This window comes from Lissotriton helveticus, chromosome 8, assembly GCF_964261635.1.
Source record: "Lissotriton helveticus chromosome 8, aLisHel1.1, whole genome shotgun sequence".
NCBI classification, from domain to species: Eukaryota; Metazoa; Chordata; class Amphibia; order Caudata; family Salamandridae; genus Lissotriton; species Lissotriton helveticus.
The window spans coordinates 185,613,827-185,641,826 of record NC_136069.1 but is presented as its reverse complement, the minus strand read 5'-3'; the positions used below and the strand labels follow the sequence as shown (position 1 = coordinate 185,641,826).

The window sequence follows — 28,000 nt, the reverse complement described above, 5'->3', positions numbered from 1 at the left end:
TGTTACACAACAAATGCAGACATTGTCATTGGCCTCTAAAATGTGTTTGTCTTATCTTGAAGATGCTTATGTATATAGATAATGGACACACTCTAATGGGTTCAACATAGATGCTTAGAGCAATAATGCGGTTTATCATCATATATAGAAGAAAGAATGACTAGCGGTACAATGAACATGTTATAAACAATTAGAAACTGCTTCAACCGGAAAAAGAATCACATAGTAAAAAAATGTTCATAATTATTATTTTCACAGAACATCGATGGTACAGTCCTGAAGAAGACACAACTCACGTGTCGAAACGCGTCGACAGGAAACCATCATTTTTTAAAATGTTTACTGAAATTTTATTCTTGACATATCATGTATAGATACAATGAAGTCTGCACTGATTTTGAATATTGTAATGCATTTTTTATCATACTAATTTCCTATGAATATTTGAAAGAAATTAAAACCAATTTTATTGGAGAAAGCAGTTGTCGAATGTTGTTGTAGATAACCTTATCTACATGTGTACTTGCTAGTTACGTTTGTGCTTGCCTGGGAATTGTTGTTCACATATGTTGGCTCGTGGAGTGCCAGACCTGGACATCGGTCCGGCAGCAACGTCGGCTTCCCTGTACTACTTACTGCCTGGACAGTCAGGTACGCAGGGATGGGCATTTCACCCATTCGGTCCTGCAGGACTTTTTAGTCTAGTAATTGTCCGCAGCCCACCGTCAGGGTAGTACTGCTTGGGTCTATTCTAAGGTAAGGAATCTGCAGCTAGAAGTCTCTATCAGATTAATAAGTTACTTACTTTTGGTAATGCATTATCTGGTAGACACAATATCGAGGTTCAGATTCCTTACAGACTCACCCATGTCCACACGCCTGGTTGGCGCCTTTACAGTGTGCAGGGGTACTGTTCATGCAAAAGTTTCCGGGGAAATTCAAAGGGAAGGAATCTGCAGCTATTGTCTCTAGCAGATAATGCGTTACCGAAGTTAAGTAACTTGTTTATCATGACTGGACATGGCTGATTTGGTGGCCCAGGCTATGGGCACTTCAGCCGCAATATGGATGCATGCCTTGCTCTGTACATCTTAACTTATCCCCTGACGTCCTGGCAAATTTGATGGTACTGCATTTTGACAGAGCATGCTTGTTCAGAGACCAGACTGACTCAGCGTTGGAAAGGTTGAAGGGTAGCTTGGCTACTGCCTGCTTCTTGGGACTACAGCCACTTCCCCCTTTGATTCTTTATCTCCAGTGTTAGCATTTTCCTGGCTTCTCAAGGGTATTCTATTTTCACCAGCGGTAAAAATACCTTCCTCAGAACCAGAAACAACCAAACACATTAATAAGACTGTAAAGGGAAAAAGTGAGAGGAAAGGGCTGTGGATCCATCCAGCAACTCTCCTTCTCTTCCCATTTATCACCAGGTGCCTGTGGGAGGGGTGGGTGTCGTCTTTCTCCTTGCCCGAATGGTTATAACTTCGGACCAGTAGGTTTACCAAATAGTACAAAGGGGCTACACCCTTCACTTCCTACAGGCTCCACCCCCAATTCCTCCCCCTTCTTCCTTCCTGCCCTCCAGACCACCTAGTCATATAGCCACATGAAATGACAGCACTCCTGCTGAAAGTAGCAGTGGAGTTAGTGCCAGATCAGGAGAAGGGTAGAGTATGTTGCATTACTTCCTGGTGCCCAAGAAGGAAGGTGGTCTGTGTCTGATCCTAGACCTCAATAATCTGATATCCTACCTCTAGAAGGAAAAGTTCAAGATGCAGACCCTTGCTCAAGTGTTGCTGGCATTGGAACTTGGATACTGGTTTGTGTTCCTTGACCTGCAGGATGCATATTTCCACATTGCTATCCTGCGATCATACCAGAAGTATTTACATTTTTGTGGTGGATTCTACACACTAGCAATTAGCAGTGCTCCCTTTTAGCCCAACATGGGCACCTCAAGTCTTCATGAAGCTGATGGAGGTGGTTGTGGCCTACCTCATGAGGTTGGGCATCCTCATTTTTTCATATCTAGACTGTTGTTTCAAAGCTGGGTCGCCAGTGGTGGTATCGGGCCATTCTCAGTCAACTTTGTCATTGCTTTTTAACTTTTCAATCAACAAGCCAAATCTCACTTGTCCCCCTCCCAATGATTCCAGTCAGTTCATAGGGTCAGTACTGGCCACCTCTCTGCTCCGTGCCTTTCCTCCCCCTCACAGGATAGCATACATCAAGGATGTGGTTTCATTTTTTCAACAAGGTGCGCAGGTTCCAGTATGGATTTCAGGGTCTGCTTGCTTCCTCTAATCTCCTGGTCACTCTTGCATGTTCTTAGAGCAATCCCCTGAGGAAGGGCTTCAATTCAGCCCGAAATGCATTGGGAGTTATGCTTAATGGAAAATATGATTTATGAATGATGTCGATTCCAGGCATTTGGAAAGATTTATGATTTAGGAGAAGAATTGGAGTTATGGAATAAATCATTGATGAACTTCTCTAAGCTTTTGCTGTGATTACACTTTGGATGAGCTGAACTATATATATAAGACAGGATTGTCTTTTTCAAGCTGTGCACCGGGAGTCTCCTTCCAGTGGGGGGAGCTGTGTATTAGTCTCTTAACTTCACGCTGAAAGGCCAGTCGGCGTTAACCTGGGAGCACGCTACAAACTAGTAATTGGTTTACTGGAGATTTATTGAGCTGTGCAAGTCTGCTTTCAGTGTTTGTCTGTTCACTCTTGCATGTTAACACATGAGGGCCATGCAGTGGGGTCTCCTCAGGCTCGGGAAACCTGGGAGACTCCATTGTGATCTCCCCTTGTGCTGATGTGGTTTGGTATGGAATGGGTAATTGTTATGGGTATAGATGAAACCTGAGTTGCAGAATGGCCTTCACTCCCCCTGCAACCATGGCTGCGGTAGTGATGGATGCCTCCACTTTAGGATTGGGAGCTCACCTACAGAATCTGGAGGCCGCTGGAAGAGCTGGTTCTTCACATCAACCTGTTGAAACTGAGAACGATTCAAATCGGCTAAAGACCTTCCTCTCCTTCTTTCAAAGTCGGTCCATTGAGATCTTGACGAACATCACACCAGTCATATGTACGTCACGTCACCAAGTAAGGGGGAGTTGGATCTCACCTCCTTTGTCTGAAGTCATTGAGACTGTGGACTTAGGCACCCCCAAGGGATCTAATTAACTTCCAATCACCTATAAGGGTCTCTAAATGTATGACCCAGTGTTATCTAGCCGATCGCACGTGGCAACTTCTGCTGCAGGTAGTCTAGGGCATCTTCTCCAAGTGGGGCTCTCCTCAGGTAGACTTGATCGCCTCTTCAGAGAATGCTCAATGCCATCTGTTCTGGGGCCACTAGAATCTGTTGAGGAGTAACTTTTAGTTGTATTACGCAATTACCCCATACCCTTGATTCCTAGAGTTCTGAGCAAGGTTTGCGAAGACCGCATCCAAGTCATTTACATACCCCCAGATTGGCTCAGGAATGTGTTGTATGCAGACCATTTGCGCTTCTCCCCGCTCAAGCTGCCATTCAGACTCAACCTTCTCTCCCAGTCAGGGAGAGTAATCCTGCATCCAAATCTCAGAGGCCTCCACCTACATAGCTGGAGATTGAACAGGTACATTTAAGCTCATTTCAATTGCTACCCAAGGTGATTAATGTCATAATATATGAGCCCCTCCACCAAAATAGCTTACTTTGGCTTATGGAGCAAGTTTGTTGACGGGTTCATGGAGAACAATGTTTACTCCTTGCAGGTCAATTTGTCACACGTACTGCAATATGCGGTTCATTGCCCATAGGGTTTGTGGAATTGGCACTTTCAAGGGGTATTTTGCTGCGTTGTCAGCTTTTTTCTTCCTGCTAGACCAGCCATCCTTTTTTAAAATCTGCGATTGTAATGCATTTCTTGAATGAGTTGACAAACATGCGTCCCCGCCAACCCCCTTGTTGTTCCACACTAGGACTTTAGTTTTGTTTAAACTAATAAGTATTCTGTTTCAGGCCTTGCTTATTTGTCCCTTACAGATTTTGATACTAACAGTATTTTTAGTTGCTATTACTTCAGTAAGACTGGTGAGCGAATTGCAACCTCTTAGTTCACATTCACACTTTACTTCCTTTTTCCCTGATAAGTTGCTGTTGCGAGCCAGGGCTACCTTTCTGCCAATTGTGCTGACTTCCTTCCATCATTTGTCCTGCTTTTTATCCCCACTCCCTTCCCATGCCACTAAGGAGGATGAATGGTTGCATGGGTTGGATCCTAGATGGGCGGTCCACAATTACTTGGACCCAGACCAAGGTCAGACGAACAGATGACCAGCTCTTGCATGGATACTGTGGTTCCAAGAAGGGAAAACTGTGCAGAAGTGGACCGTTTAAGGTGGATCACTCTGCATCAAAACTTGCTATGCTTTGGCTAAAAGAGATCCTCCAGAGGGGATCAGGAAACATTCCCCCTGGGCTAAGCCTTCCATTTCTGCCCTTGCTGGGGGCGTTCCCATAGCAGACATTTGCAGACAGTGACCTGGGCATACCTTCTCTAAGCATTACTGCCTGGATTGTGAGGCATGTGGGTGTGGCCACTTTGCAAAAGCCGTCTTATAATGTTTTCTTGTCTAGTCATCCATCAACCCCCCCTCCTGGGGTGGGTATTGCTTGGAAATTCTTTTCTGCATGTGAGGAATCTCCAGGTAGAAGTATCTACCAGAACAAAAAGCTGCTCACATGCAGTAACAAACTTCTTTGTGAATACTCTATTTACCTGCAGATTCCTCAGCGACATGTTAGCTTCCTATTTGATAGATCCATTTTAAAGACAGTTAATAAAATCAAAAAATCTATTTCAGTATTTAACTACTCCTAGATTTCATTCAAACCATTTGCTTTGAAAACAGGCAGAGAAAATGGATAGCAACTCACATTGTTATGCCAAGGTGGGCGCTAAATGGCTTCAGTGATGTAGTAAGTCCCCTCTTTAGGCGTTGATATGAAGCTAGCGCCCCCTGTGAGCTGCACAAGAACTTTGAAGTTTCCAGATACATGTTTGATGTCTGGGATTATTCTACAGGTGAGGAATATGCAGGTAGATAAAATATCCACCAGAGAGATTGTTACCGTAGGTAAGTAACTTTGCCTTGTATCACTAATAACATAATATTTTTTGAAAGTAGAAATGTTAAACTAAATAGTTTTTGAATTGAAGCATGAGTTTTTTTTCTGAAATAGAATATGTGTAAGAAGTTTGGTCTTTGTAGACTTTCCTGGTAAACTACCTTCTATAAACTGAAATATTTTGTTTTAATTGGTTAACACCTAATGGTCTTTGTTTCCAGTGCTGCACACATTAATAATTTAATGTTGAACTTGTTTTCCTTTGTATTTAATTTTTTTAATTTTCTAATATTTCTTTTTCTTTTAGCCATTATTATTGTTGCCTGGAGGTGTTGGTACAGCCGCTCAAGAAGTTGACCATATATCTGTGGAGAAAAATTTGTTGTAAGTACATTCATTTCCAGGAAACGCCAGCAGTACTGTCAAAGTCTAGTATCTCTTTTATCGATGTCTAGCCGCAGATTCCTTAACTTGGAATATCCCCAGGCGTCAGACTGGATCTGGAACATTTTCCGCAGCAGCACCTCTGCGCACCGGGGGGCGGCGTCGCCCGGCTCCGCCCTAACGCCGTCCACGGACATGACGTCAGCAGAGCCATATATGCCCCTCCCGGCGCGCTGACGTCATATTTCTTCTTTTCCGCATCTGAGCGCGGATCCTGGAAAACCAGCAGTTCCTTGGCCTGATTTTTGGGCCTTCTACGACACCGTCTGTGTCGTGGGAACAGTGTGTAATGCCTTCTGGATTTAAGGCTTGTGAGGCCTGTGCGCGTCAGATGTCTGGCACTGACCCACACCTCATTTGCATGTGGTGCCTGGCGTGCACCACGACTCCAAGGACTGTGACGCCTCTCGGAGGAAGAAAACAAAGTCCTTGAGGGAGCTTCGCATGAAGTTGCTGGCTGCACATGTGTCTGGTCTGGCTCCCTCCCGTCGCTGCTCTTCTTCTCGGGATCGGGCTTGTTACTGAGGTCACTCCCGCAACTGCCGTGCGACAACAGGTAAGCGTAAGCACAGGAGTCGCTTACGGGGATCTTAATCCACTGTCCCTGCCGCCCATTCCTCTTGCACTGCGCCAGGTGAGGGTGCACGGCAGCCTCATTCTCCGTACCCACCCTTTCCGGGTGTTGGGGCAACGCCTGCCCAAGTGGATGCTTATTCAAAGGCACTCAGGCTTGTTTTGAGTCGCCCCCTCTCCCTGGTGCGCTTTCAGGTCCCACAGAGGTAGCTGGCACTCATGCGGGTCTTCGTCTGCGGACATTTCCCCGACACCGGCTGTGTGCGTTGACTCCGATTCCTTAGCCGACAAGATGCCCCTGATCCAGGGCCCAGAGTACAGCCCACCCTGCAGTCTGCTCATAGACCCATGCGGTCTCCGGCTCCGGAGGCGGCGCCGGCGATGCCCGGGTCGCGCCGGATATTACACCAGGCTCGACGCCGGTTCCGGCACCTTGTGCTCCCTCCCGGCAGGTTGCAGTGGGCTCGCCGTCGGTCTGCGTCCAAGTCCACTATTCTGTGGAAGTCGTCGATGTCGAGGTGACTCCGATGCTGCGTCAATCGGTGCCGGCGTCGAGTCCACTTCCCTTGGTGGTTGCTCTCCCCGACTCCTCGGACGACAATGGGTCTCCACCACAGCATCCGCAGATGCCGGTGCTACCATTTACGCCTCCTCGCTTGGAACCTGATGTTTCCCTGGACTCCCCTGATCAAGGAGCCTAGGTGCAAGTACCCTGTGTCGCCTGGCCTTCGGGTCAGTCTCCGGCTCCTCCACTGCTCATGTCCAGTGGTAGAATTAGCCTTCAACCGTCTCCCACTAACAATTTGTTATCTCCTACTCGGATGGCAACTGAGTCTAATGCTGCCTTTGCACGCGCTATTCATGGGGCTGCTGCTGTGCTTGGCTTTCAGCCTCCTATGGTGCCTCTTTGCTCTGATCCTTTGTTGGATCTGCTCCATTCGGAGCCTATCAAAGTAGAAACTTTGCTGCCCTTGGGAGAGTCTTTACTTGATATCCTGCGTGTCACATGGTCCAGACCCTCTTCAGGTGACCCTGTTGATCAGGCTATTGCTCGTAGACACTGCCCTGCTCCGGGTGATCCTCTCTGTCTGTCTCTTCACCCACCAGCTCAGGGACTAGTTGTTCAGGCAGCTTTTAACTTAGTCTTCACCCTCTTTGCATCTGTTGCCTCCCACCAGGGAGTCTGGGTGGCTGGATGATTGTGGTCGCCGGCTTTTCGTCTCTGCCAGCGCACGCGTCCGGGCTTTAAATGCGGCCTGTGTGTTTGTACGCGCATCCTCCTCTCTTTGGGACTCAGTTGCTCATCTTCTCCCTTCTATTCCAGTAGGTCCGCAGACAGAATTGCTTCGTCTACTGCTGCATGCTTGTTCTCCCTTAGGTCATCCCTGGATGCAACTGACTCTATGGGTCGGGCCCTTGCTTGCGCTGTGGCTTTGTGCTGCCATGCTTGGTTGCGAGACAGTCGTTTCCCAGATCATATCCGTAGGCACTCAAAGATCTTTCATTCAATGGAGTAGATCTTTTTGACCGTGCTGGATTGGGCGGTCTCCCTTCTCCCGTCTCTTGTCAGGGCTGCCATAAATCTGGTTGCCATATTCTCTGCCTTATTTTTGGGCGCCAACCTAATGCTCAGGTTGGTATTTTTTGTCCGGTTACTGTTCATGGCCGGTTGGCCATCTCTATGCCCCTTCGGCGCAGCTGTATGTCTGATTCTCTTCTTTTAGTCCTCTGAATGTGTGCTTAACCCAAGAGGACGTCCCTTCTGGGGATTAGCCTTATCCTATGTTTGGTATTTCATGGCATTGGGTTCTGCCGTTGCCTTGGTACGCTCCTAGGCAGTCTACAAGCAGACTTCCTGCTGGGAGGCTCTTGTCTCTTCCTACGGAGTTCCTCGTATAACTTGCTCTATTGCACGTTGAGTTGGTCTGTCTGTACTGCATTGGAACCTGGCATGGGTTCCATGCTGGGTGGTGTCTATCTCACACACCTAGTGAGATACCTTGTCATGGCAATTCTTTCACAAATGACACCCTATTTGCCGCTGTGCGGCCTGCTTCTTATTGTTTATATTGGTGCAACTTGAACGTATGGCCCCTTCGGGTTTGTCCTCCAAGATGGTGAATTAGCAGATGTTCCCTGCTATACGTGGTCATGGCCTCTTTCTGGTCGCTTAACCTACAGTAGTGTCCTTCTTCCCTGCTTTTTCCTTACAAGTGTTTCCACGCTTTTGCTTGGATTCATACTGTGCACTCTCACAGGGGCGTGTTTTCCCTGGATACTCGCTCCTTGAGATCCGGGTCCTTACTCCTTTACATTTGTCCTCACTTTTGCCACTGTAGTGACTAGTTCTTTTTCTACTCTGTCTTGCAGGGAACTGTAGTTCCTCTCAGGCAAGGGGCATGGGTTACTAACTGCTCTGGACATTGCCCTACCCAGTTTCCGCATGTCTGCAAGTATGTTCAGCGTCCTTGTTGGGTCTCGTTTCATTGTTTCAGAGTTTTCCTCTTGCTCTGTATATGCTCTGTGTTCTTACACAACTGATTTGTGGAGGTTCTTTCATTCTTACGGTGTCCGTGGTTCCTTGCCTGGTCCACTTGTACCACCAGCTCTAGTGGTGTCCTGCTTTCTGGTGCCCATCTTAGGCCGTTGCCCCCTTGCCTTTTTGCTGTGTGTCTCTCTGAGCTGCTATGCTACCCTCTGGGTAGTCTTTGCTTACTGCGTATGGTTCCAGTGTCCACACGGCATGGTAACGTCCCTTCCGGTCTTCGCTCTTGTTGGTTGTCGCTCGACTGTTTGTCATGGGTCCATCACATATTGTGACAACACCGCCTAGTCCGGGCGGGCTTGTGCTTTTGTACTACCGGCATCTTGTGCCCATGTATTGGCATTCTGCCACTGCTGTCACTTTTGTCTTGTGGTACCAGTTTCAACAGGGTTCTTTTTCGCTGTTGTAATAACGGCCGATGTTCCATGTCACTGTCATAACGGGTGACGTCTCTTGAGACTTTGCTGCAATTGGCACACTGCATCCGGGGATTCTCTCATATACTAGAGTCAGCTCTACTTCCTACGAAGTCATAACCTTAATCTTTACCTCCAGCTTATCTGGTATATGGTTTCTTCTACATGCTGGCACTTGCTGGGTATGGGTGAGCCTATGGCCACTGCTGCCCCACGTGCCTTTAAAGGTTCAGGTTCCACAGTGCTTTTTACCACTGTTTTGCTTGGTCGACCGATAATGGCTTTTGCTTTCTGTCGCCAACTCGGTTCCTGTGGATCCTTCAAACCCTGGGTTGGTTCATCTCCTTTTTTGAGGTTATGAGCTCTCACTTCACCACGAGAATTCTGGCTCTGTGTTTTCCTTCTCTTAACCCGGTTTACACAAAGGTTTTTTTTTGTGCTGTTCTTGACAGCTTCTAGTGCCTTTGCATCACATGGCTATCCAGTCTCTTTAGAGCTTCATGGTCTGGTGGTTAACTGCGCTAACATGACTGTCCTCATTGTGGTTCGTCCCCAAGGTTAACAGTGCTGTTAAGTTACCTTATGGACGACAAAGTTCTTTCGGGAAATTGGTGGGGTCCAGTCGCAGATCAGCCTCCTCTATGGGTATGGCTTTGGTATCTATTCTAAGTTAAGGAATCTGCAGCTAGACGCCTCTATCAGATGAACGAGTTACTTACCTTCTGTAACAATGCATCTGGTAGAGATATAGTCTAGCCGCAGATTCCTTGACGCCCGCCCGTCATCCCCGTTCTGCGAGGACCCTTTCAGGTTGAGGCTTTCTATATTCTTTTTTTTTTTTTGCAGAGTTTTATATAGCGCGAACTAGACCCAAACCGAATCGGGTATCAGAGTGCTTTACATAGCACCAGTTACGTTACATGAGGACGGACACACATTCATTTTAGGCACGGGGAGATTAAGTGATTTGCCCAGAATCACTGGATATTCGCCTCCCTTAGGGTGGCTTGCCCTTTGGCAGGGTGATATACTCTCTCACTCCAACACAGACTGCTTTGTTCTGTTTCTCTGCTACTTTCTGCCCACTTTCTAAAATTAGGCTGGATTATAGGGTGTGAAATCTTTTCACGCTTTTTCCCACCATCCCGCTTTCCCCTTCTACATTGCATTATGGTCTTTGCAACCTCTGCGGCCTTTTCCTTCAGGTCCATTGGCTATGTGCCTTTATGGATCTTTAATTGGGATTGCAACGTCTCTTTTGGTGACGTCTTGAATTTACTTTCAGAATGTGGACTTTCTATCCTCTGCCAGGCTGTTTTTCCACATCCTTGTCTCCCTTTAACGTTATTTGAGCCTTTGCTCTTTCCTGTGGCTTTTCAGAGCACTGCTCTGTCTCACCTTTCGATTTCTTCTATTTTTTCATATTTTTTTGCACACTGTTTCCATATTCTTAAAGTTTTTTGGGTGATGGCTATGCGTTCTTACGCGGAAAAGTTTCAATGACGAAAACTGACGTCAGCTTGCCGGGAGGGGCATATATGGCTCCGCTGACGTCATGTCCGTGGACTGCATCAGAGCGGAGCCGGGCAGCGCCACCCCCTACCCCGCCACCCCCACCGGCTCGCAGAGGTGCTACTGCGGCAAACTTTCCGGATCCAGTTTGACGCCTGAGGATATTCTAAGTTAAGGAATCTGCGGCTAGACTATGTCTCTACCAGAAACATCGTTAGCGAAGGCAAGTAACTCGTTCTTTTGTCCTTTGGCAATACATTGACTATGAAGACAGTACAGCAAGGTGTTAGAGGTATCAAAATATGTAACCTCCCTAAAAAGACAGCAAACCAAGAGACCAACCACGGGAATTATTTTCGTTGGTGAAGAGGCTCTGTCAATCGCTAAGACAATCGGAGGCGTGCTTTAAGCATCCCTTGCTAGCTGATCTCATTACCAATACTGTGAGGCATAATAATCCTAACTCTTCCTTGTCTCTGAGTGGTACAGGAATCCATCCTTCTAGAAGCTATTTGCATGATGCATCAAACATCTACTTAAATCAGCTTTGTTTGCCCGGTTTGAAATTGCTTTGATAAATTCAAGACTGACCTTTGAGTTCACATATTTCACTGTGAATTGTACTTTCCTTGTTTTTTCAAGAACATTTTGGTGCAGTAAGCTCCTGATTTCTAGGCAGATTTAATTTGTACCTATGACTTTAGACATGCTTGTCCAATCCTTTTAAGAGGGGGTTAAATTATAAATCTGAAAGAAAGTTATAGATTCCTTACCTTAGAATTACCCCCAGGCGTCAGACTGGATCCAAAAAGTTTTTTCATCAGCAGTACCTCTGCGCGTCGGAAGATGGCATCAGTCAGCTCTGCGTTCACCGTTGACGTCAAGGTCCGCCGGTAAGACGTCGCGGTAGCTACTTAGACACAGCCCTCGCAAGCTGACGTCAGTTATTTTTTTTCCTCGCCAGCCAGCGCAGATCCAGAGAGAGCGGTACCTCCAGTCACTTTTTGATGGAACTTTTTGAGTGACTTTTGTCAACGTCTTTTGAGTAGTTCGACTCCTGGTGCACGTAGGGATGCCCGGCTTCAAGGCGTACTGTTCCTGTTCCCGACTGATGTCGGTTACGGATCCGCACCACGTGTGGCTCTTTTGCCTGGAGCGCGACAACTACCCCAAGTCGTGCTCGAACTGCCGGTCCATGGCTCAGTAGGCTTTGAGGGAGCGGTCCCGATAGCTTCTTGAGCGTGGCAGTCGGCTCCGCACCGTTCAAGGTCTCAGTCACGAGGGAAGTCGAGGGACCGGTTGCGGAGCCATCATCATTCATCCTCCAAGTCTTCGCACTCTGGGTAAGGTAAGTCGAAGCACAAGAAGAAGTCGAAGAAGCATCGTCGCTCTTCGACTTCTCCCCGTCGGTCGGCTGACGTGACGAGGGATGCGGGCGGTGCCTCTCCCGTGTGCGGAGCCTGCTGAGCCGACTCTGGGTTTCCCTCCCTTCCCGGGACCCGGAGCGACTCCTGCCCAGCTTCGTACATTCTACGAGGCGATGCACACCATCTTTGGGCAGCCTGAACCCGCCGGCGCGTCTTTGGGCCCCGCGGACTCGGTTGGGGGTCTAAGTCTTCGCCACCGGCACCGGTTGACCTCATTACACTTCCACCAGCGCCGCTTCCTCTGGCACCACACCCGCATTCAACGCCAGTCAGTCCCCCAGTCGGCTTCGACTCCGGACCGGCGTTGCCCGATGCCGGATTCGGCGCAGAGTGGATGTGAGAAAGTGGCTCTATATATACTGGACAATAATGAAGTACAGTGTGTATAGAGTCCACAAACCCCAAAGGTATAACATAGGTTAAAGTCAGGACTGACATTACTCTCAAAAAGTGGTAGCTTGGTCGAGCAGTAAGGCAGTACCAGAGGGCAGTGCAAACCATTTGTTGTACACACTCAGTTAGAAAAGGATTTCACACACTCAACGACTGAACTCCAGGCCAATGGTTTTTATATCCAAAGATATAGTTGTTTTATTTTTAGAACCAACAGGCATAAACATATACTTTGCTTGATATGAGAACTCCCATGTAAATACTTTGCAAGGGAGCAATAAAGTTGATGAACACAATAGTTACAGGAGTTACTGAAGGTAACTCAAGACTAGACACACTTTAGCATTGAGCTTATGGTTACCATAAAAGTACAGGTGATTACTGTATAGATTACTTTCGTAGTTCCAGGACTAGATCCTAAGTTCTGGGGTCTAAGCTGAAACCAAGTTTGCAAAAACGTTTTAGTTACTGTGGTGAATTTTCATGAATATAAAGCGGTTTTAAAAGTTAACACTTAGAAACTTTTCAATGACAATCTGGCAATGTTATTCAATGGGAGAAAATTCAGGTTGCAGGTAAAGTATGATTGTTTTACTTTTGTAATCCAGTACTGAGCATCTAGGGCCAGCACTTGGGTCTGAACTTCAAACAGGGAGGTAATTGCGTTTCAGTAGTTCATACGATTTTTAAACAACATTTCAAGTTTTCAAAAGTGGGCACTAGAAGAAATTTCATAGAAAAGCAGACAATGGGTTCCTAAGGAGAAAATACAGATTACTAGTAAACTCTGTAAGGATTACTTTTGCGGTTCAGTACTGGGCTGAAGGTACAGCACTGGCTTCTCGCCTGCTTGCAGGTGAGTACTTCGGAATTAGGACTTCGGCTGATTTTATATGAATATTTGCAGTTTTGAAAACTTTGCACTTAAAAAATGTTCGAGTCAAAATGATACAATCTTATCCAATGGCAGGTAAGTGAGTTACCGGTTTCCAGGTGAATACTTGGCTTGTGAAGTCAAGGTTCCGGGGGTAGACTCAGGGGTCCCCCAGGGTCAGGTAAGTAAGGTCGGTTCTGCCCCAGCAGCGCAGGACCGGCCGGGTGCAGAGGTAGGCGGCCCAATGATATCCAATGAGGGAAAGGGGGCCTTCGGTTGGTGGCTGCTGGCTAGCAGGCCACGCGGCTGTGGGAGCTGGGCTCCTGGTCACTTGCTCAGGGCAAGGGGGGGGAGTAAGATAGGACAAAGGTGACACAGCCAGCGGCACTTGGGCAGCTGGGTGCAGGGTGCTCTTGAGCCGTCGGGCACTCAATGTTATCCAATGGGAAAGGTAAAACAGGAACAAAGGCTGCAGGCTCGGGGACGGAGACTCTCCAGGGGCGACCAGCACTTCGAGAGGTAAGTTGAGATCTTGGAGCACAGGTAGCTACCCCAGAGGAAGGCACAGGGGGCTGTAGGGCCCTGGGTGCAGGGGTGTCTTTGGGTGTCGGAAAAGCTTACCCTCGGCTGGTCGCGGTTGGGGTGGCCCCTGGTTCTGAGTCTGCAGGCGTCAGCTGGTTCGTCGAGGAGGGTCTTTGGGCACTGGACTTCGGGTCCCAGTCGCCGGGGGGACCGCCTCATGGTCTTTGTTCGGTTGGGCCCGGCCTCGGCAGGTGCAGAGTGGGCTGCTCCGGAGCTTCCTGGTTGGCACCAGGTGGGTTGTTGCAGCAGAGCCTCTGCTGATGGGTGTCCCAGTCTTTAAGAGGGGCAAGGCAGGCAGGTCCTCTGGGTGTCCCAAGGTTGCTGTCCGCAGGATTTGCCGGGATTTAGGCAGGAGCAGGTTCCAGGATCGACAGGCCGGTAGGGCTGGAGCCAATTCAGTTGTTGTCCTGTTAGCAGCTGCACGGCGGGTCTTCTTCTTATTGATATTCTCTCTTCTTTTCGTATCGGGATCTGAAGAAGGAAGGTTCAGGGAGCCCCTAAATACTGAATTTATAGTTATAGGTAGGGCCAGGACAGGGACCAATGGGTCCCTGTTCTGGGGTGAGTACACCCCCTAGCCTGCTCCTGTCCTGTGGGAGCAGGAGCCTAGCTGGATTGGGCATGGCTCCCCATCTACAAGATGGCCGGAGCCCGGGGTTGTGCTTCACCTCGTCTCCCCCACCTGAGGGGTGGGGTTGGCACAGGCTGCCCCCCCCCCCCCTTCCTGACATAGTTTCTCCTGCCAGTCTTCCTGCCAGATTTGGGGTCAGAACAGGTGGGGGCCGGTTGCTGGGTACTGCAAATGGTCTGGAGAAGCTCACAGAGGCGGCATGCCTTTGAAGCCTGCCCATCCTGGAGGAGGAGACCTAGCACCTCGCCCAGGATGTTCATTGTTGCAGGCCCAGGAGAGCAGGGGGCTCTCCACCCAGGGGTCCAGCAACATGTCTGCTGTGTGGCAGCCTCTGCAGCCACTCAGCCCAAACGTGGATTGTAGGTTAGGTTTTCAGAGGACATCTCTAAGATGTCCTCTGGTGCATTTTACATTAAATCCCACACTGGCATCAGTACGGGTTTAATGTGCTGAGAAGTTTGGTACCAAACTTTTCGGTCTCCAGTGCAGCCATTATGGTGCTGTGGAGTTCGTAATGACAACCTCCCAGCACCATATGCTCTTAATGGCATCACTGCACCTACAGTGCCCAGGAATGGCTCTGGGTTTGTAGGGACACAGGGCTCATGTACCTGTTCCCACACCTCTGGCATAGGGCACCCAGCTAGAGGGGTGACTGAAGTATGCCAGGGCAGTGGGTTCTGTGGGCATGGCACACAGGGATGTGTGCTATGTCGACTCTTGGTTTAGCTCTGCACTTAGGCACTCGGCCTGCTAAGGCAGTGTGTGGTTGCTAGGGTACAGGGCCCGAGGGTGGCACAATAAGTGCTGCAGCCCTCAGGGGTCTTCTCTGGTCACCATGCCCTGGGTACCTATGGTACCATTTACTAGGGACTGACTGGTGGTCAGAGATGCAAATTAGGTTTTTAGTTTCAGCACAGTTTTAGGGAAGGAACACAGGCCCTCGGTCCCTAGTTGGCAGGAACCCAGGGTACACTCAGTCAAAGCACATCAACAGTTCAGAAAAAAGTGGGGGCATACCAAGGCAAGAAAGATGGCACTTTCTCACATTAGGGCTGTTGTGCCTCTTTTCACTCCTGGGGTTCTTTTTAGGCCAGATTGGCAGCCAGGTGATGAGGAGGAGGACTATGAGGGGTCAGGTGACCCTCCGACCGACCAGTTGGAGTATGATCCGGACTGGAGAGAGGACCTGGGTGTGCTAGTGGTCTGGATACCTCCCCTGACCTTGGCATATTGTCTCCTCCTACCGTGGCTACGTAGAAGGGAGCGTGATACAAGTTCAAGTTCAAGAATTTATATAGCGCACTACTCACCCATAGGGTCTCAAGGCGCTTGGGGAGGGGGATCATTATGTTCGAGGCATATGGGCTGCAGATGGTACATTTATGAATAGATCGCCATCTGGTGTTCTCACCCATAGGGTCTCAAGGCGCTTGGGGAGGGGGATCATTATTTATCAAATATCCAGGTTTTAAGTTCTTTTCTGAAGGAGATGTGGTTCTGTGTAAGGCGGAGGTGGGTGGGGAGAGAGTTCCAGGTCTTGGCCGCCAAGTAGGAGAAGGATCTACCTCCCATGGTGGATCTTTGGATACGCGGAACTGCGGCGAGGCCTTGACTGGAGGATCTTAGTTGGCGGGTGGGTGTGTAGAAGGATAGTCGAGTGTTGAGGCATTCGGGCCCTAGTTTGTAGAGGGCCTTGTGTGCGTGGGTGAGGAGACGGAATGTTATTCTTTTGTTGACGGGAAGCCAGTGGAGGTCTTTCAGGTGGGCGGTAATGTGATCTTGGCGAGGGATGTCCAAAATGAGTCTCGCTGATGCGTTTTGGATGCGTTGGAGTTTTTTCTGTAATTTGGCTGTCATTCCGGCATAGAGGGTGTTTCCGTAGTCTAGTCGACTCGTAACTAGTGCGTGGGTGACGGTCTTTCTTGTTTCGGTGGGGAACCAGTGGAAGATTTTTTTGAGCATACGGAGTACGCTGAAACGAGGATGAGACGGCGCTGACTTGTTTGGTCATCGAGAGTGAGGAGTCTAGGATAAAGCCAAGGTTGCGTGCGTGGTCTGTGGGTATGGGTGCTGAGCCCAGATCCGAGGGCCACCATGAGTCGTCCCAGGCAGAGGGGGATGATCCTTGGATGAGCACTTCCGTTTTGTCTGAGTTAAGTTTTAGGCGGCTTTGTTTCATCCATACGGCTACTTCTTTCATGCCTTCGTGGAGATTGGTTTTGGCGGTCTTGGGGTCTTTGGTGAGGGAAAGGATTAGCTGGGTGTCGTCAGCGTAGGAGATGATGTTAAGGTTGTGTTGACGCGCGATGGAGGCGAGTGGGCTCATGTAAACGTTGAAGAGGGTGGGACTGAGTGATGATCCTTGTGGTACACCGCAGATGACTTCGGTGGCCTCTGATTTGAAAGGGGGAAGTCGGACTCTCTGAGTTCTCTCAGCTAGGAACGAGATGATCCAGTCCAGGGCTTTTCCTTTTATGTCGATGTTGCTGAGGCGTTGTATGAGGGTGCTGTGACAGACAGTGTCGAAGTGTCGAGTAGAATGAGGGACACTGTTTCTCCGTTGTCCAGTAGTGTTCGGATGTCGTCTGTTGCTGCGATGTGGGCGGTCTTGGTGCTGTGTTTGGCGCGAAATCCGGACTGTGAAGGATCGAGGGAATTGTTGGATTCGAGGAAGGCGGCGAGTTGGCTATTAACGGCTTTCTCGATGACTTTGGCCGGGAATGGGAGGAGGGATATGGGGCGGTAGTTTTTAAGTGCAGAGGGGTCTGCTGTGGGTTTCTTCAGGAGGGCGCTGACTTCGGCATGTTTCCAGCTTTCTGGGAAGGTAGCAGAGTTGAAGGAGCAGTTGATGACATTCCGGAGATGGGGTGCGATGATGGAGTCTGCTTTGTTGAAGATGTGGTGGGGACAGGGGTCGGTTGGCGAGCCAGAGTGGATGGAATTCATTAGGCGGATAGTGTCTTCAGTGTTGATTGGGTTCCAGGCGCTCAGGTTGTTGAGGGGGGTGGAGGGGATTGTTCGTTGGAATTGTTTTCGAAGCTGTTATGTATGTCGGCGATTTTGTTGTAGAAGAAGGAGGATAACGAGTCGCAGAGGTCTTGGGAGGTAGTGATGTCGTTTGAGGCTGCGGTGGGGTTGGTGAATTCTTTGACGATGTTGAATAGTTCCTTGCTGTTATGTGCGTTGTTGTCGAGTCGATTCTTGAATGCTGATTTCTTGGTGGATCGAATCAGCTGGTGGTGTTTGCGGGTGGCTGTCTTGAAGGTGGTCATGTTGTCAGTGGTTGGGTTTTTTCTCCATGTTTTCTCGAGAGTATGGCATAGCCTTTTGGATTTCTTAAGGTCATCGTTGAACCAGGGGGCCTTTTTGCTGTCTTGTTTGGTGTGAATGTTTTTCAGGGGTGCTAATTCGTCAGCGCTGTGAGTGATCCATTGTTTGAATTTGATGGCAGCTTGGTTTGGGTCCGATGAGGGGACGGGTGGGTTTTGGTTGAGCGATGAGAGGAGTTGGTCGGTGGTGATTTTGTTCCATTTTCTTCGGGGAATAGGTTGTGGGGGGTTGTGGGTCGAGGTGGTTTTGTAGCTGAAGTGCACGCATCTGTGGTCCGTCCAATGGAGAGCTGTGGTGCGGTCGAAGGAGATGCGTTTGCTCGAGGTGAAGATTGGGTCGAGCGTGTGTCCGGCTACATGGGTGGGGGTGTCAACAAGTTGTTTGAGGCAGAGAGTGGCCAGGTTGTCCAGAAGGGTGGTGGTGGTGTTGTTGTCGTTTTTCTTTTCCAGGTGGAAGTTGAGGTCTCCTAGTAGAATGTAGTTCTCGGAGGCGAGGGCATGTGGACTGATGAAGTCAGTGATGTCTTCGCTGAATTGTTTACGGGTTCCTGGAGGTCTGTAGATGAGGGAGCCTCTGAGTGTGGTCCTAGGGTCGGTGTGGATCTGGAAGTGAAGGTGTTCGGCGTTTGCAAGGTTATCATCGGAGCTGGTCGTGATTTTGATGGAGTTCTTATGGACGATGGCGATTCCTCCTCCTGTTTGGACGGTGCGGTCTTTACGGATGATCTTGTAATTGTTCGGGATGGCTATGGCGATGTCGGGTGTTGATGATGCGTTCATCCATGTTTCAGTAAGGAAGGCGACGTCCGGTGATGTAGTGTCGAGTAGATCCCAGAGTTCGGTGGTGTGTCTGTGGATCGAGCGGGTGTTAAGCAGGATGCACTTCAGGTGGTTAGAGTCGGAGTTGTGTTTGGGGTTGGTGGATGTGGTATGGGTCTTGATGCTGGTAAATTTGCAGGAGCGGCAGGCGAAGGGACCGTGGGTACGTCCTGGGACAGCTTCGTAGCATTGTGATGTGCGTCCAGTGTTACGGGCTAGGAGGGTGGCGGCGTCATACGTTAATCGGGATGAGTGAGGTTTGCAGGGGCCAGGGGGTCTGGCGCTGGGCGCGGTCCAGTCGCGGACGGGCGCAGACGGGCTTACCTTTGGCGCACCTTCGGCGCGCATGGGGCGCGACCGCTGCCCGTGAACGCTGCGCGCGTAAGCATCTGTCATATGTGGATGGGGGGGGGGGAGGGGCGAGGGAGGAGCACCTGGGAGGCGGGGGCGGGGCGTAGGTCCGGTCAGGGAGGGACAACAACAAGGCACAAAATGGCTGCAGGCCAAAAACGAAACTGTATTGGAGGCACAACTTGATATGGACGTTGTGCACAATTGCACTATTTAAATACAGTGATCAAAAGTAGCCAGGCACAATATAATCCTGTAGGCTGCGCGTTTACTGAGTGTAGCGCGACAAAACTAATTTGGTTACCTCAAGCGCTACGAGCAGTAATTTTAAACAGACGGGCAGCTGTGAAACTTAAGCAATAGTAGAAACGCTGCGATCTTCTAACAACAATAGCGTATATTAAATTGCAGCGGACATGCAGGCACAGTTCAAAAATAATGAGGGAGCAATGCGGGTGGGCGCAATCAGACAGGCAGGCACAGAGCAAATTAATGAGGGCAATGCGGGTGAGCGCTACGATACCACGGCAGATAGTGCTGGGAGCTGCGTGGGGAGCGACCGTAGCTGAAGGCTTCAGGGTGGTCACCCTGAAGATACGCAGTTGTGTTGCGTAGGGCGACCAGGGCACTCAACCTCGAGCTCCCTACAGTGGCGGACAGGACTAACCTCCTGATGGAGGTTCTTCAACCGCAAGTGAGCTCTTCAGAGCCCCTGCTGCTGTTCAAGGAAGCCCTCACCAATGTCCTTTTGGCCATTTGGTCCAGGCCCAACACGGGGGCTCCCGTGGATAGGATGACTACTAGACGCCAGCTCCGGGCAACCTCACTTTCCTCTCCCAACACCCCTCCCCGTAGTGCTTGTTGGTCAATGCCTCCACCTCCAAGTGCGCATTCCACACAGCTCCACCAGTTAGGGAACCCAAGAAGCTAGGTCTTCTTGGGAAGAAGTGGGACTGCGGTCGGTAAACACTGCATGTCTATTGGGCTGTTATTCCCACTCCCTGGGATAGGGTTGCGGAGGTGCTGCCTCAGTGTCTGAAGGAGGCCTGGACAGTGCTCTCCCAGGCTATTGCTGCTGGGAGCGTTGCAGCAAAGTTTACCACGCCTGGATGAGATCGACTGGCTTTTCTGGGGATGTCCAGATTACTCTCATGGACATTCCATTTGATGGCCGTCGCCTTTTTGGCGACAAAGCGGACAACGCTCTAGACTGTTTCAAAGACTCACAGGCTACGGACAAGTCCTTGGGCCTCTCCAACCAGCAGCGCAGTCTGTTTTTCGCCCCTTTCGTGGCTACGGAAGGGGTGCTCCACTACGTACCGCCCAGAGCTACAGGCCGGCACAAGTTCTCCAAACTTCGCGCGGCCTGGGACGTGGGAACCACCGCTGTAGTTCAGGGACCTGCCGGCGAGCCAGTCCACCAACCCTGCCTCTGCAGCAGTCTCTAAACCTTCCTAATCCAACAATTCAGGCCCATCAAACGCCAGCACGTCGGACAGGTGGGTTTTGCCAATAGTCCGAAGGGTCTACTCCCTCCCCTTCGAGACTACCCCTCCAGCCATGCCACCTCAGTACCACCGCTTGTCAGAGGATCACCTGGGCCTTCTCCAACAGGAAGTCACGGCTCTCTTGGCCAAGAGAGCCAGCGAGAACGTTCCTGCCCCAGAAGTAGGTCTTAGCTGTTACTCCCACTACTTTCTGGTTCCCAAGAAGGACAAGGGCCTGTGTCCTAACTTGGATATCAGGAACGTCAACCACTTCACCTGGAAGGAGAAGTTTAAGAGTTGACACTCGGTCAGGTCTTGTCTGCCCTGGAGACTGGTTGGTAGCGTTGGGCTTGCAGGACTCTTATTTTCACATCCCCGTCCTGCTGGCCCACACGCATTACCAGTAGGTTCACGGTAGGCCACGAGCACTTTCAGTTTACGCGGTCCCTTTGGCCTTAGCGGCACTCCTCGGGTGTTCACGACAGTGGTGCAGGTGGTCGCAGCTCATCTGCGCAGATCGGAAGTTTCAGTCTTCCCCTATCTCGACGACTGGCTGTTGAAGGTGGGCTCGCCCCAGACTGTGGCCAACCTCCTGCATTCGCTGGGGTTTTCCATCAATGTGCCGAAGTCACACCTGATTCCCTCTCAGAAGCTCCTCTTCATCGGAGCGGTTCTGGACACAACGCAGTTTCGGGTTTATCCTCCTGAACAGTGAGTCCAGGATATTCAGGCTAAGATTCTGATCTTTCAACGTCTATCCCGGGTTTTGGTCAGAATGACTCTGAGGCATACAGCTGGTCGATCATGCCAGGTGGCATATGCGGGCTCTGGAGTGGGACCTGAAGTTCCAGTGGACGCATCATCAGGGGAATCTTTCTGATTGCGTCCAGATCTCGGAGGGCACTGCACGACACATGCAGTGGTGGCTCATGAACCAGGATTGGGTCAACGGCAGATCCCTCTCCCATCCCCAACCAGAGCACACAGTGGTGACGGACGCATCCCTTCTGTGATGGGGCGGCCACATGGGAGAGGCGGAGATCAGAGGCATCTGGTCTCCGGCGGAGTCCGGGCTCCACATCAACCTTCTAGAGCTCCAGGCGATCCATCTTGCACTCAAGGCATTCCTTCCCTCTGTCCAGGGAAGAGTAGTGCAGGTGTTCACGGACAACACCATCGCCATGTGGTACTGCAACAAACATTTCTGGCTTTCTAAGGCTTCCTGATCAGCCTTCTCTTTTCAAGGCAGTGGTTGTAAATCGTTTTTTAAAAGGCATACCTCATCTCTTTCCTCCTATTCCCTTTGTTATGCCTCAGTGGGACTTGAATCTGGTCTTGACACATTTAATGTGCGCTCCCTTTGAGCCACTTCACAACTGTCCCTTAAGACTTTTAACTCATAAGACTGCATTCCTGGTGGCCATCACATCTGCCAGAAGAGTGAGTGAGCTCCAGGCTCTTTCATCCAAGCCTCCTTTTCTGTCTGTCCATCCGGACAAGGTTGTCCTCAGGACCCGTCCATCCTTCCTTCCCAAGTTTGTCACCTCCTTTCACATTGGGAAAACCATCACTTTGCCCACCTTCTTTTCGCCTCCGCATCCTTCGAAAGAGGACGAAAGGCTCCAATGTCTGGACCCAAAACGGGCGCTTTTTTTTAAATTAGGATAGCACCAAACAGTTCTGGGTGGATGACCAGCTCTTTGTTGGCTACGTGGGTGCCAAGAAAGGTCGGTCCGTACACAAGCGGGCCATCTCCAGATACGTTGTTTCGTGTATCCTATCCTGCTATTCTCTAGCAAAAAAGGAGCCTCCAGTGGGGCTGTGCACCCACTCCACAAGGGTGACAGGAGCCACTACTGCTTTAGGACGAGGAGTCCCCCTGAATGACTTCGGTAAGGCAGCTACGTGGGCATCGCTGCACAAGTTTGAGACACTGCTGCCTTCGACAGCCAAGTCTGGAGAGTTTGCTTCTTTAGCCGTTCTGTTCTCAAGGACTTTTTGGTGGGATCTTGATTCGCAGACCCACCACCGGGGTTGGTATTGCTGCCCCACCCATTCTCCCCGTTCTGCGAACTGATTTCTAGGGTTAAGGACATCCCTTCAGGGCCCTAGATTTGTGCACCGGTGGTCAGTGTCTTGCATGGCTGTAAGGTAAGGAATCTATAACTAACCTATGTTTCTTAGAGATAATGATATGTTCGAGGCATATGAGCTGCAGATTGTACACTTAGCAATAGATCGCCACCTGGTGTTGGGCTCGGATGATTGCAGGTTGTTGTCTTCTTGGAAGAAGTCTTTGTAGTCACGAGATAGGTGACTCCTCCCTTGGACAATACTGCGCATGGTCATCGACTCCATCCTCAGATTGTTTTTCCGCCACTGGGTTCGGATGAAAGTTTTCCGCTCCGGCTAGAAAACACTTTTTCTGCATTTTCGAAGCGTGAAACTTTAGATAAACTTCTTCGACATCGAATAGACTTTTCGACATCACCAGCTACATCCCAGTGCGTCGACGCGGGCCGTTGGCGTTATCGGCGCCGCACAGCCTACGCCTCGTGAACAACTCCATTCAAAAGATGCCCGGTATGTCGAGCAAAATTCCCTCATAGCGACCATCACGAGATTTGCAACCTTTGTCTACCGCCAGAACACGACGAGTCGACCTGCACAGCCTGTGTCTCCTTCCGATCGAAGAAGACCATTCGGGATCGGGGGACCCGTCGACACGAGATGAGGAGATCAGCACCAGCACCGGAGGCAATCTTTGAGGAGGAGATCGTCGAAGAAGACGTCTCCGAGGACGAGAATCCACTCGAAGATATCTCCGAGGACGAGGCTCCACTCGTCACCGAGGAAGACTCGCCTGATCTCCAGATCATACCGGAGCAGATGACTCGGACGATTCGATTCCATCTCGACAACCCGTGAGTACCTCTGCCCCTGCACCACAGACACTACCCAAACAAAAGGCAACGGTCAGCACTCCGCCCATGGGGCCCAGTCGAGATCGAAATGTACCCTCCGACGCCACGCCTTCGGGCTCGCCTCTGAGGAAAAAGACTACACCTTCCGGTGCCTCGGCGCCGAAAAAACCACATGTGCCAATTCCACCTCCTCCATTGGCACCGAAACATCCTTCTACACCGAAGGACTCGTCGACTCCGAAGCCAAAACGCCCTTCGTGCCTAAACACCCTTCGGCACCCGAACCAAAAGACACATCAGTGCCGAAGCCAGGAACCGTACCGGACTCGACAGCTTCGACTCCGAAAACCTCCGGTTCCAAGAATAAGGAAGGAAAGCTAGATTCCGACGCTGCAGTCCCAGCAAAACCTGTCTCCAGGCCAAAATCTTAAATATCGGTACCAAAGACTCCAGACAAGCCTAAACCACCTTCGGCACCGAAGAAAATTGCCACAGGACTCAATTACTCCTCCTAAGGCAAAGAACACTAAGCAACCCCTATTGGCACCGAAAAAATCGACGCCGGAGAAGATTATAGAAGAGGAAGATCTGTTTAGACCAGATCCTAGTCAGAAAAAGTCCATGTTAATCCAAAAACTGGACATGTGGAAGCAATTCCTTATAAAAAAAAAGACCAGGAGACACACTACTTCCACCTGTGGTTCCTGCCAAAAAGGATTGTGCAACTTCTCCAATGCACCCTTCCTCTCCTTCACCTTCTTCCTCTCCTATTACTCCATATATTGAACCTATAACTTCTCCTGCTCAATCTCCTGCATCATCACACCACACTGACGAGGAGTATGATTTAGGTGGGGGGGATGACGTACCAGAGCCACATACATACCCTTTAGATGAGGATGTCAATCCAGAATATCCCAAAGATGACGATGCATATAAATTCCCACCAAACAATGCACCAGACATTCCTGATCCTCAGTACTACCCAACAAAACCATCTGAAAGAAACAGGTTAGTATTAGATTCCTTACCTTAGAATATCCCCAGGCGTCAGTCTGGATCCGGAAACGTTTGCGTAGCAGTACCCCTGCGCGTCGGTAGGCGTCGTCTGCAGGCGTCCCCTGCGGCTCCGCGTCGTCGGCGTCGTGCGCCGTGATGACGTCGCTGGAGTATATAGACGCCGCCTCCGCGCGCTGACGTCAGTTCTTCTTTTTTCCGCGCCAGTTAGCGCAGATCCGAAGAGCAGTACTCCAGTCTTTTGACCAAAGTTTTTTGATTACTCTAACTCTTTAAATGCCGGTAGGATGCCCGGTTTTAAAAATTGTGACGGGTGCGACCGCCTGATGTCGGTCACCGACCACCATCGACTCTGCCTCCGGTGCCTGGGCGCCGACCACGACGTGGAGTGCTGCGTCGACTGCCGGGCCTTGACGGGTAAGGCTAGACGGGAGCGGTCCCGCAAGCTGCTCGAGTTCCGGCTGTCGGTCCCGGTCCGGCCGGAGGTCGAGGGAGCGGTCGAGAGAACGGTCGCGGAGCCGCCACGAGCGCTCCGGGAGTCGTCACCATTCCTCCGGTTCCTCAGGTAAGCGACACAAGAAGTCGGGGCGTCGTCATCGCACCCCCGACTCCCCCCGACGCTCGCGCGATGCGGCCGGGGGTTCGGATAGCCCCACCCCCGCGGCCCCGCGTGGGTCGCCGACGCTGCCTGCTCCATACCCGTCGGTCCCTGGGCAAGGCGCGTCGCGCGAGGAGATAGAGGAGTTCCTCATGGCCATGAGGGCGCTGTCTCCTCCGACGGGGCCTACGGCGCCTGCGGGCCCGGTGGTCCCGTCCGGGGGCCCGAGCGGTTCGGGTGCTCCTGCACCGACGCCGTCGGGTGCTCCGGCCCCGACGGCGGCTCCGGCCCCGGCGCCGCTGGGCCCTTCTGGGTCGTCGCCGGCTGCTCAACCGGCCTCTCCGGCACCGATTCCATCGGGGCAACCCGTGGTGCCGCCTCCGCGCGGCGCCGTGACTCCGACGCCGGTTCCGGCCGGCGTCGGGGCTCCGGGCGGCGCCACCCCCATTCCCTCTCCTATTCCGGCCGCGGAGTCGGACCGGCGTCGTCCGACGCCGAGTCCGGCGCCGATGGGGCCCATTGACCCCGAGGAGCCGGTCTACATCGTTGAATCACTATATGGTGATGATGAAGATTATGGAGAGGGTTGGGAGGGGTCTGAGGACCCTCTGTCACGCGAGTGTCAGTACGACGTGGACTGGACAGGTGACTTGGGTGATGCCAGTGGTCTGGACGACTCTCCTAACCCTGGTTTTGTCTCGCCTCCCACTGTGGCGTCGGAGGCTGGGGCTGCTTATTCTGTGGTGCTGATGAGGGCTGCCAAGGCCTTGCGCTTTGAGCTCCCCGTCGCTAAAGTGAAGCCTAACATCCTCACCGAGGTCTTCAAACCGCAGTCATGCCCGCAGGAGCCTCTGCTGCCGTTCAATGAAGCCTTGACGGACGTTCTTTTGGGCACGTGGTCCAGGCCCGCTTCAGGTTCGCCTGTTGATAGGAACGTTGCCAGGCGCCACCGTCCGTGTTCGGACGACCCTAAGTTTCTGTCCACCCATCCCACCCCTGAGAGTCTGGTGATCCAGGCATCAACATCCCAATTCGCATTCCCGTCGGCCCCGCCCGACCGGGAATCTAAGAGGTACGACCAGTATGGCAAAAAGGTCTTCTCGTCCCTGAGTCTGGGACTGCGGTCTTGCAACACCGCATGCCTCTTGGGCCGCTACACCCACTCTCTGTGGGATACGGTCGCGGAGTGTCTGCCGCAATGCCCGCAGGAGGTACGGGACAAGCTCGGCCAGGCTATGGTTGAAGGCCGAGACGCGGCAAGGTATTCCATCAGGTGTGGTCTTGATACGACCGACTCGCTGGGCAGAGCGATGTCCACGACGGTGGCGATTCGTCGCCACGCCTGGCTGAGATCCGCCAATTTTTCGGCAGATGTCCAAAATGCCTTGATGGACATGCCGTTCGATGGCAGTCGCCTGTTTGGCGACAAAGCGGACAACGCGCTTGAGCGCTTCAAGGACTCCAGGGTCACGGCCATGTCCTTGGGTCTCTCGACCCAGCGCCAGCAAACGGGTTCGTTTCGCTCCTTTCGTGGCCAAGGAAGGGGCGGTCCCACACGTGCTGCCAGCCACGCACCGCAGAACACTTCTCAACGCGGTGGCGGCCGTGGATTCCGCCGTGGAGGCGGTCGGGGACAGCGGCGAGGTCAGGCCACACCTCCCCCCGCAGCAGCCTCCAAATCCTCCTAGTCCGAGCTTTCAGGCCCATGTGACGCCAGTGGGTGGCAGGGTTCGCCATCACCACTCCCGCTGGCGCCCTGTCACATCGGACAGGTGGGTGCTGCAGCTCGTCCGAAGGGGCTACTCCCTCCCCTTCGAGACCACTCCTCCAGCCATGCCACCGCAGAACCACCGTGTGTCGGGGGACCACTTGACACTTCTGCAGGAGGAAGTTACGGCCCTCTTGGCCAAGGGGGCCATCAAGCGCGTTCCTGGGCCAGAAGTAGGGTGTGGTTGCTATTCCCACTACTTTCTGGTACCCAAGAAGGACAAGGGGGGCCTGCGTCCTATCTTGGATCTACGGAACGTCAACGGCTTCCTCCGGAAGGAGAAGTTCAAGATGTTGACTTTGGCTCAGGTCTTGGCTGCTCTAGACCCGCAAGACTGGATGGTGGCGTTGGACTTGCAGGATGCGTATTTTCACATCCCCGTCCTGCCGGCCCACCGGCGTTACCTGCGGTTCACGGTAGGCCACGAGCACTTTCAGTTTATCGTGCTCCCATTCGGCCTTACCAGCGCCCCACGGGTGTTCACGAAAGTGATGGCGGTGGTCGCAGCTCATCTGCGCCAGTTGGGGGTTTCAGTCTTCCCCTACCTCGACGACTGGTTGTTGAAGGCGGGCTCGCCCCAAACAGTCGTCCACCACCTTCAGATGACGGCAGACCTCCTGCACGAGCTGGGGTTTTCCATCAATGTGCCGAAATCACACCTGTGTCCCTCTCAAAAGCTCCTTTTCATCGGAGCGGTTCTCGACTCGGCGCAGTTTCGGGTTTATCCTCCGGAACGGCGGGTCCGGGATATACAGGCTTTGATTCCCATCTTTCAGCCGTTATCCCGGGTTTCGGTCAGGTTGACGCTGCGGCTGCTGGGTCTGATGGCTTCCTGCATCCTTCTGGTGCATCACGCCCGGTGGCGGATGCGGGCTCTGCAGTGGGACCTGAAGTTTCAGTGGGCCCAGCATCAAGGCAACCTATCCGACCATGTCCTGATCTCGGAGGGCACTGCGAGACAGTTGCAGTGGTGGCTTACGGACCGCGATTGGGTCAGAGGCAGATGCCTCTCCCTTCCCCAACCGGAGCACGTAGTTGTGACGGACGCGTCCCTCCAGGGCTGGGGAGGCCACTTGGGAGAGGCGGAGATCAGAGGCATCTGGTCTCCGGCGGAGTCCCGGCTCCATATCAACATGTTGGAGCTGCGGGCGATTCGCCTAGCACTGAAGGCATTCCTCC

General features: G+C 51.5%; 1 protein-coding gene across 5 annotated transcripts in view; it reads left to right on the top strand.

Annotated features, from left to right (window-relative positions):
* Positions 1 to 28,000, top strand: part of TTC3 (tetratricopeptide repeat domain 3) — a 1,911,479-nt gene that overhangs the window by 993,192 nt on the left and 890,287 nt on the right. For all 5 annotated transcript variants that reach the window (XM_078656864.1, XM_078656865.1, XM_078656863.1 and 2 more), the window contains one exon: positions 5,436 to 5,512. In XM_078656864.1, the coding sequence (XP_078512990.1) occupies positions 5,436 to 5,512 (77 nt within the window). The remainder of the gene's footprint in view (positions 1 to 5,435; positions 5,513 to 28,000) is intronic.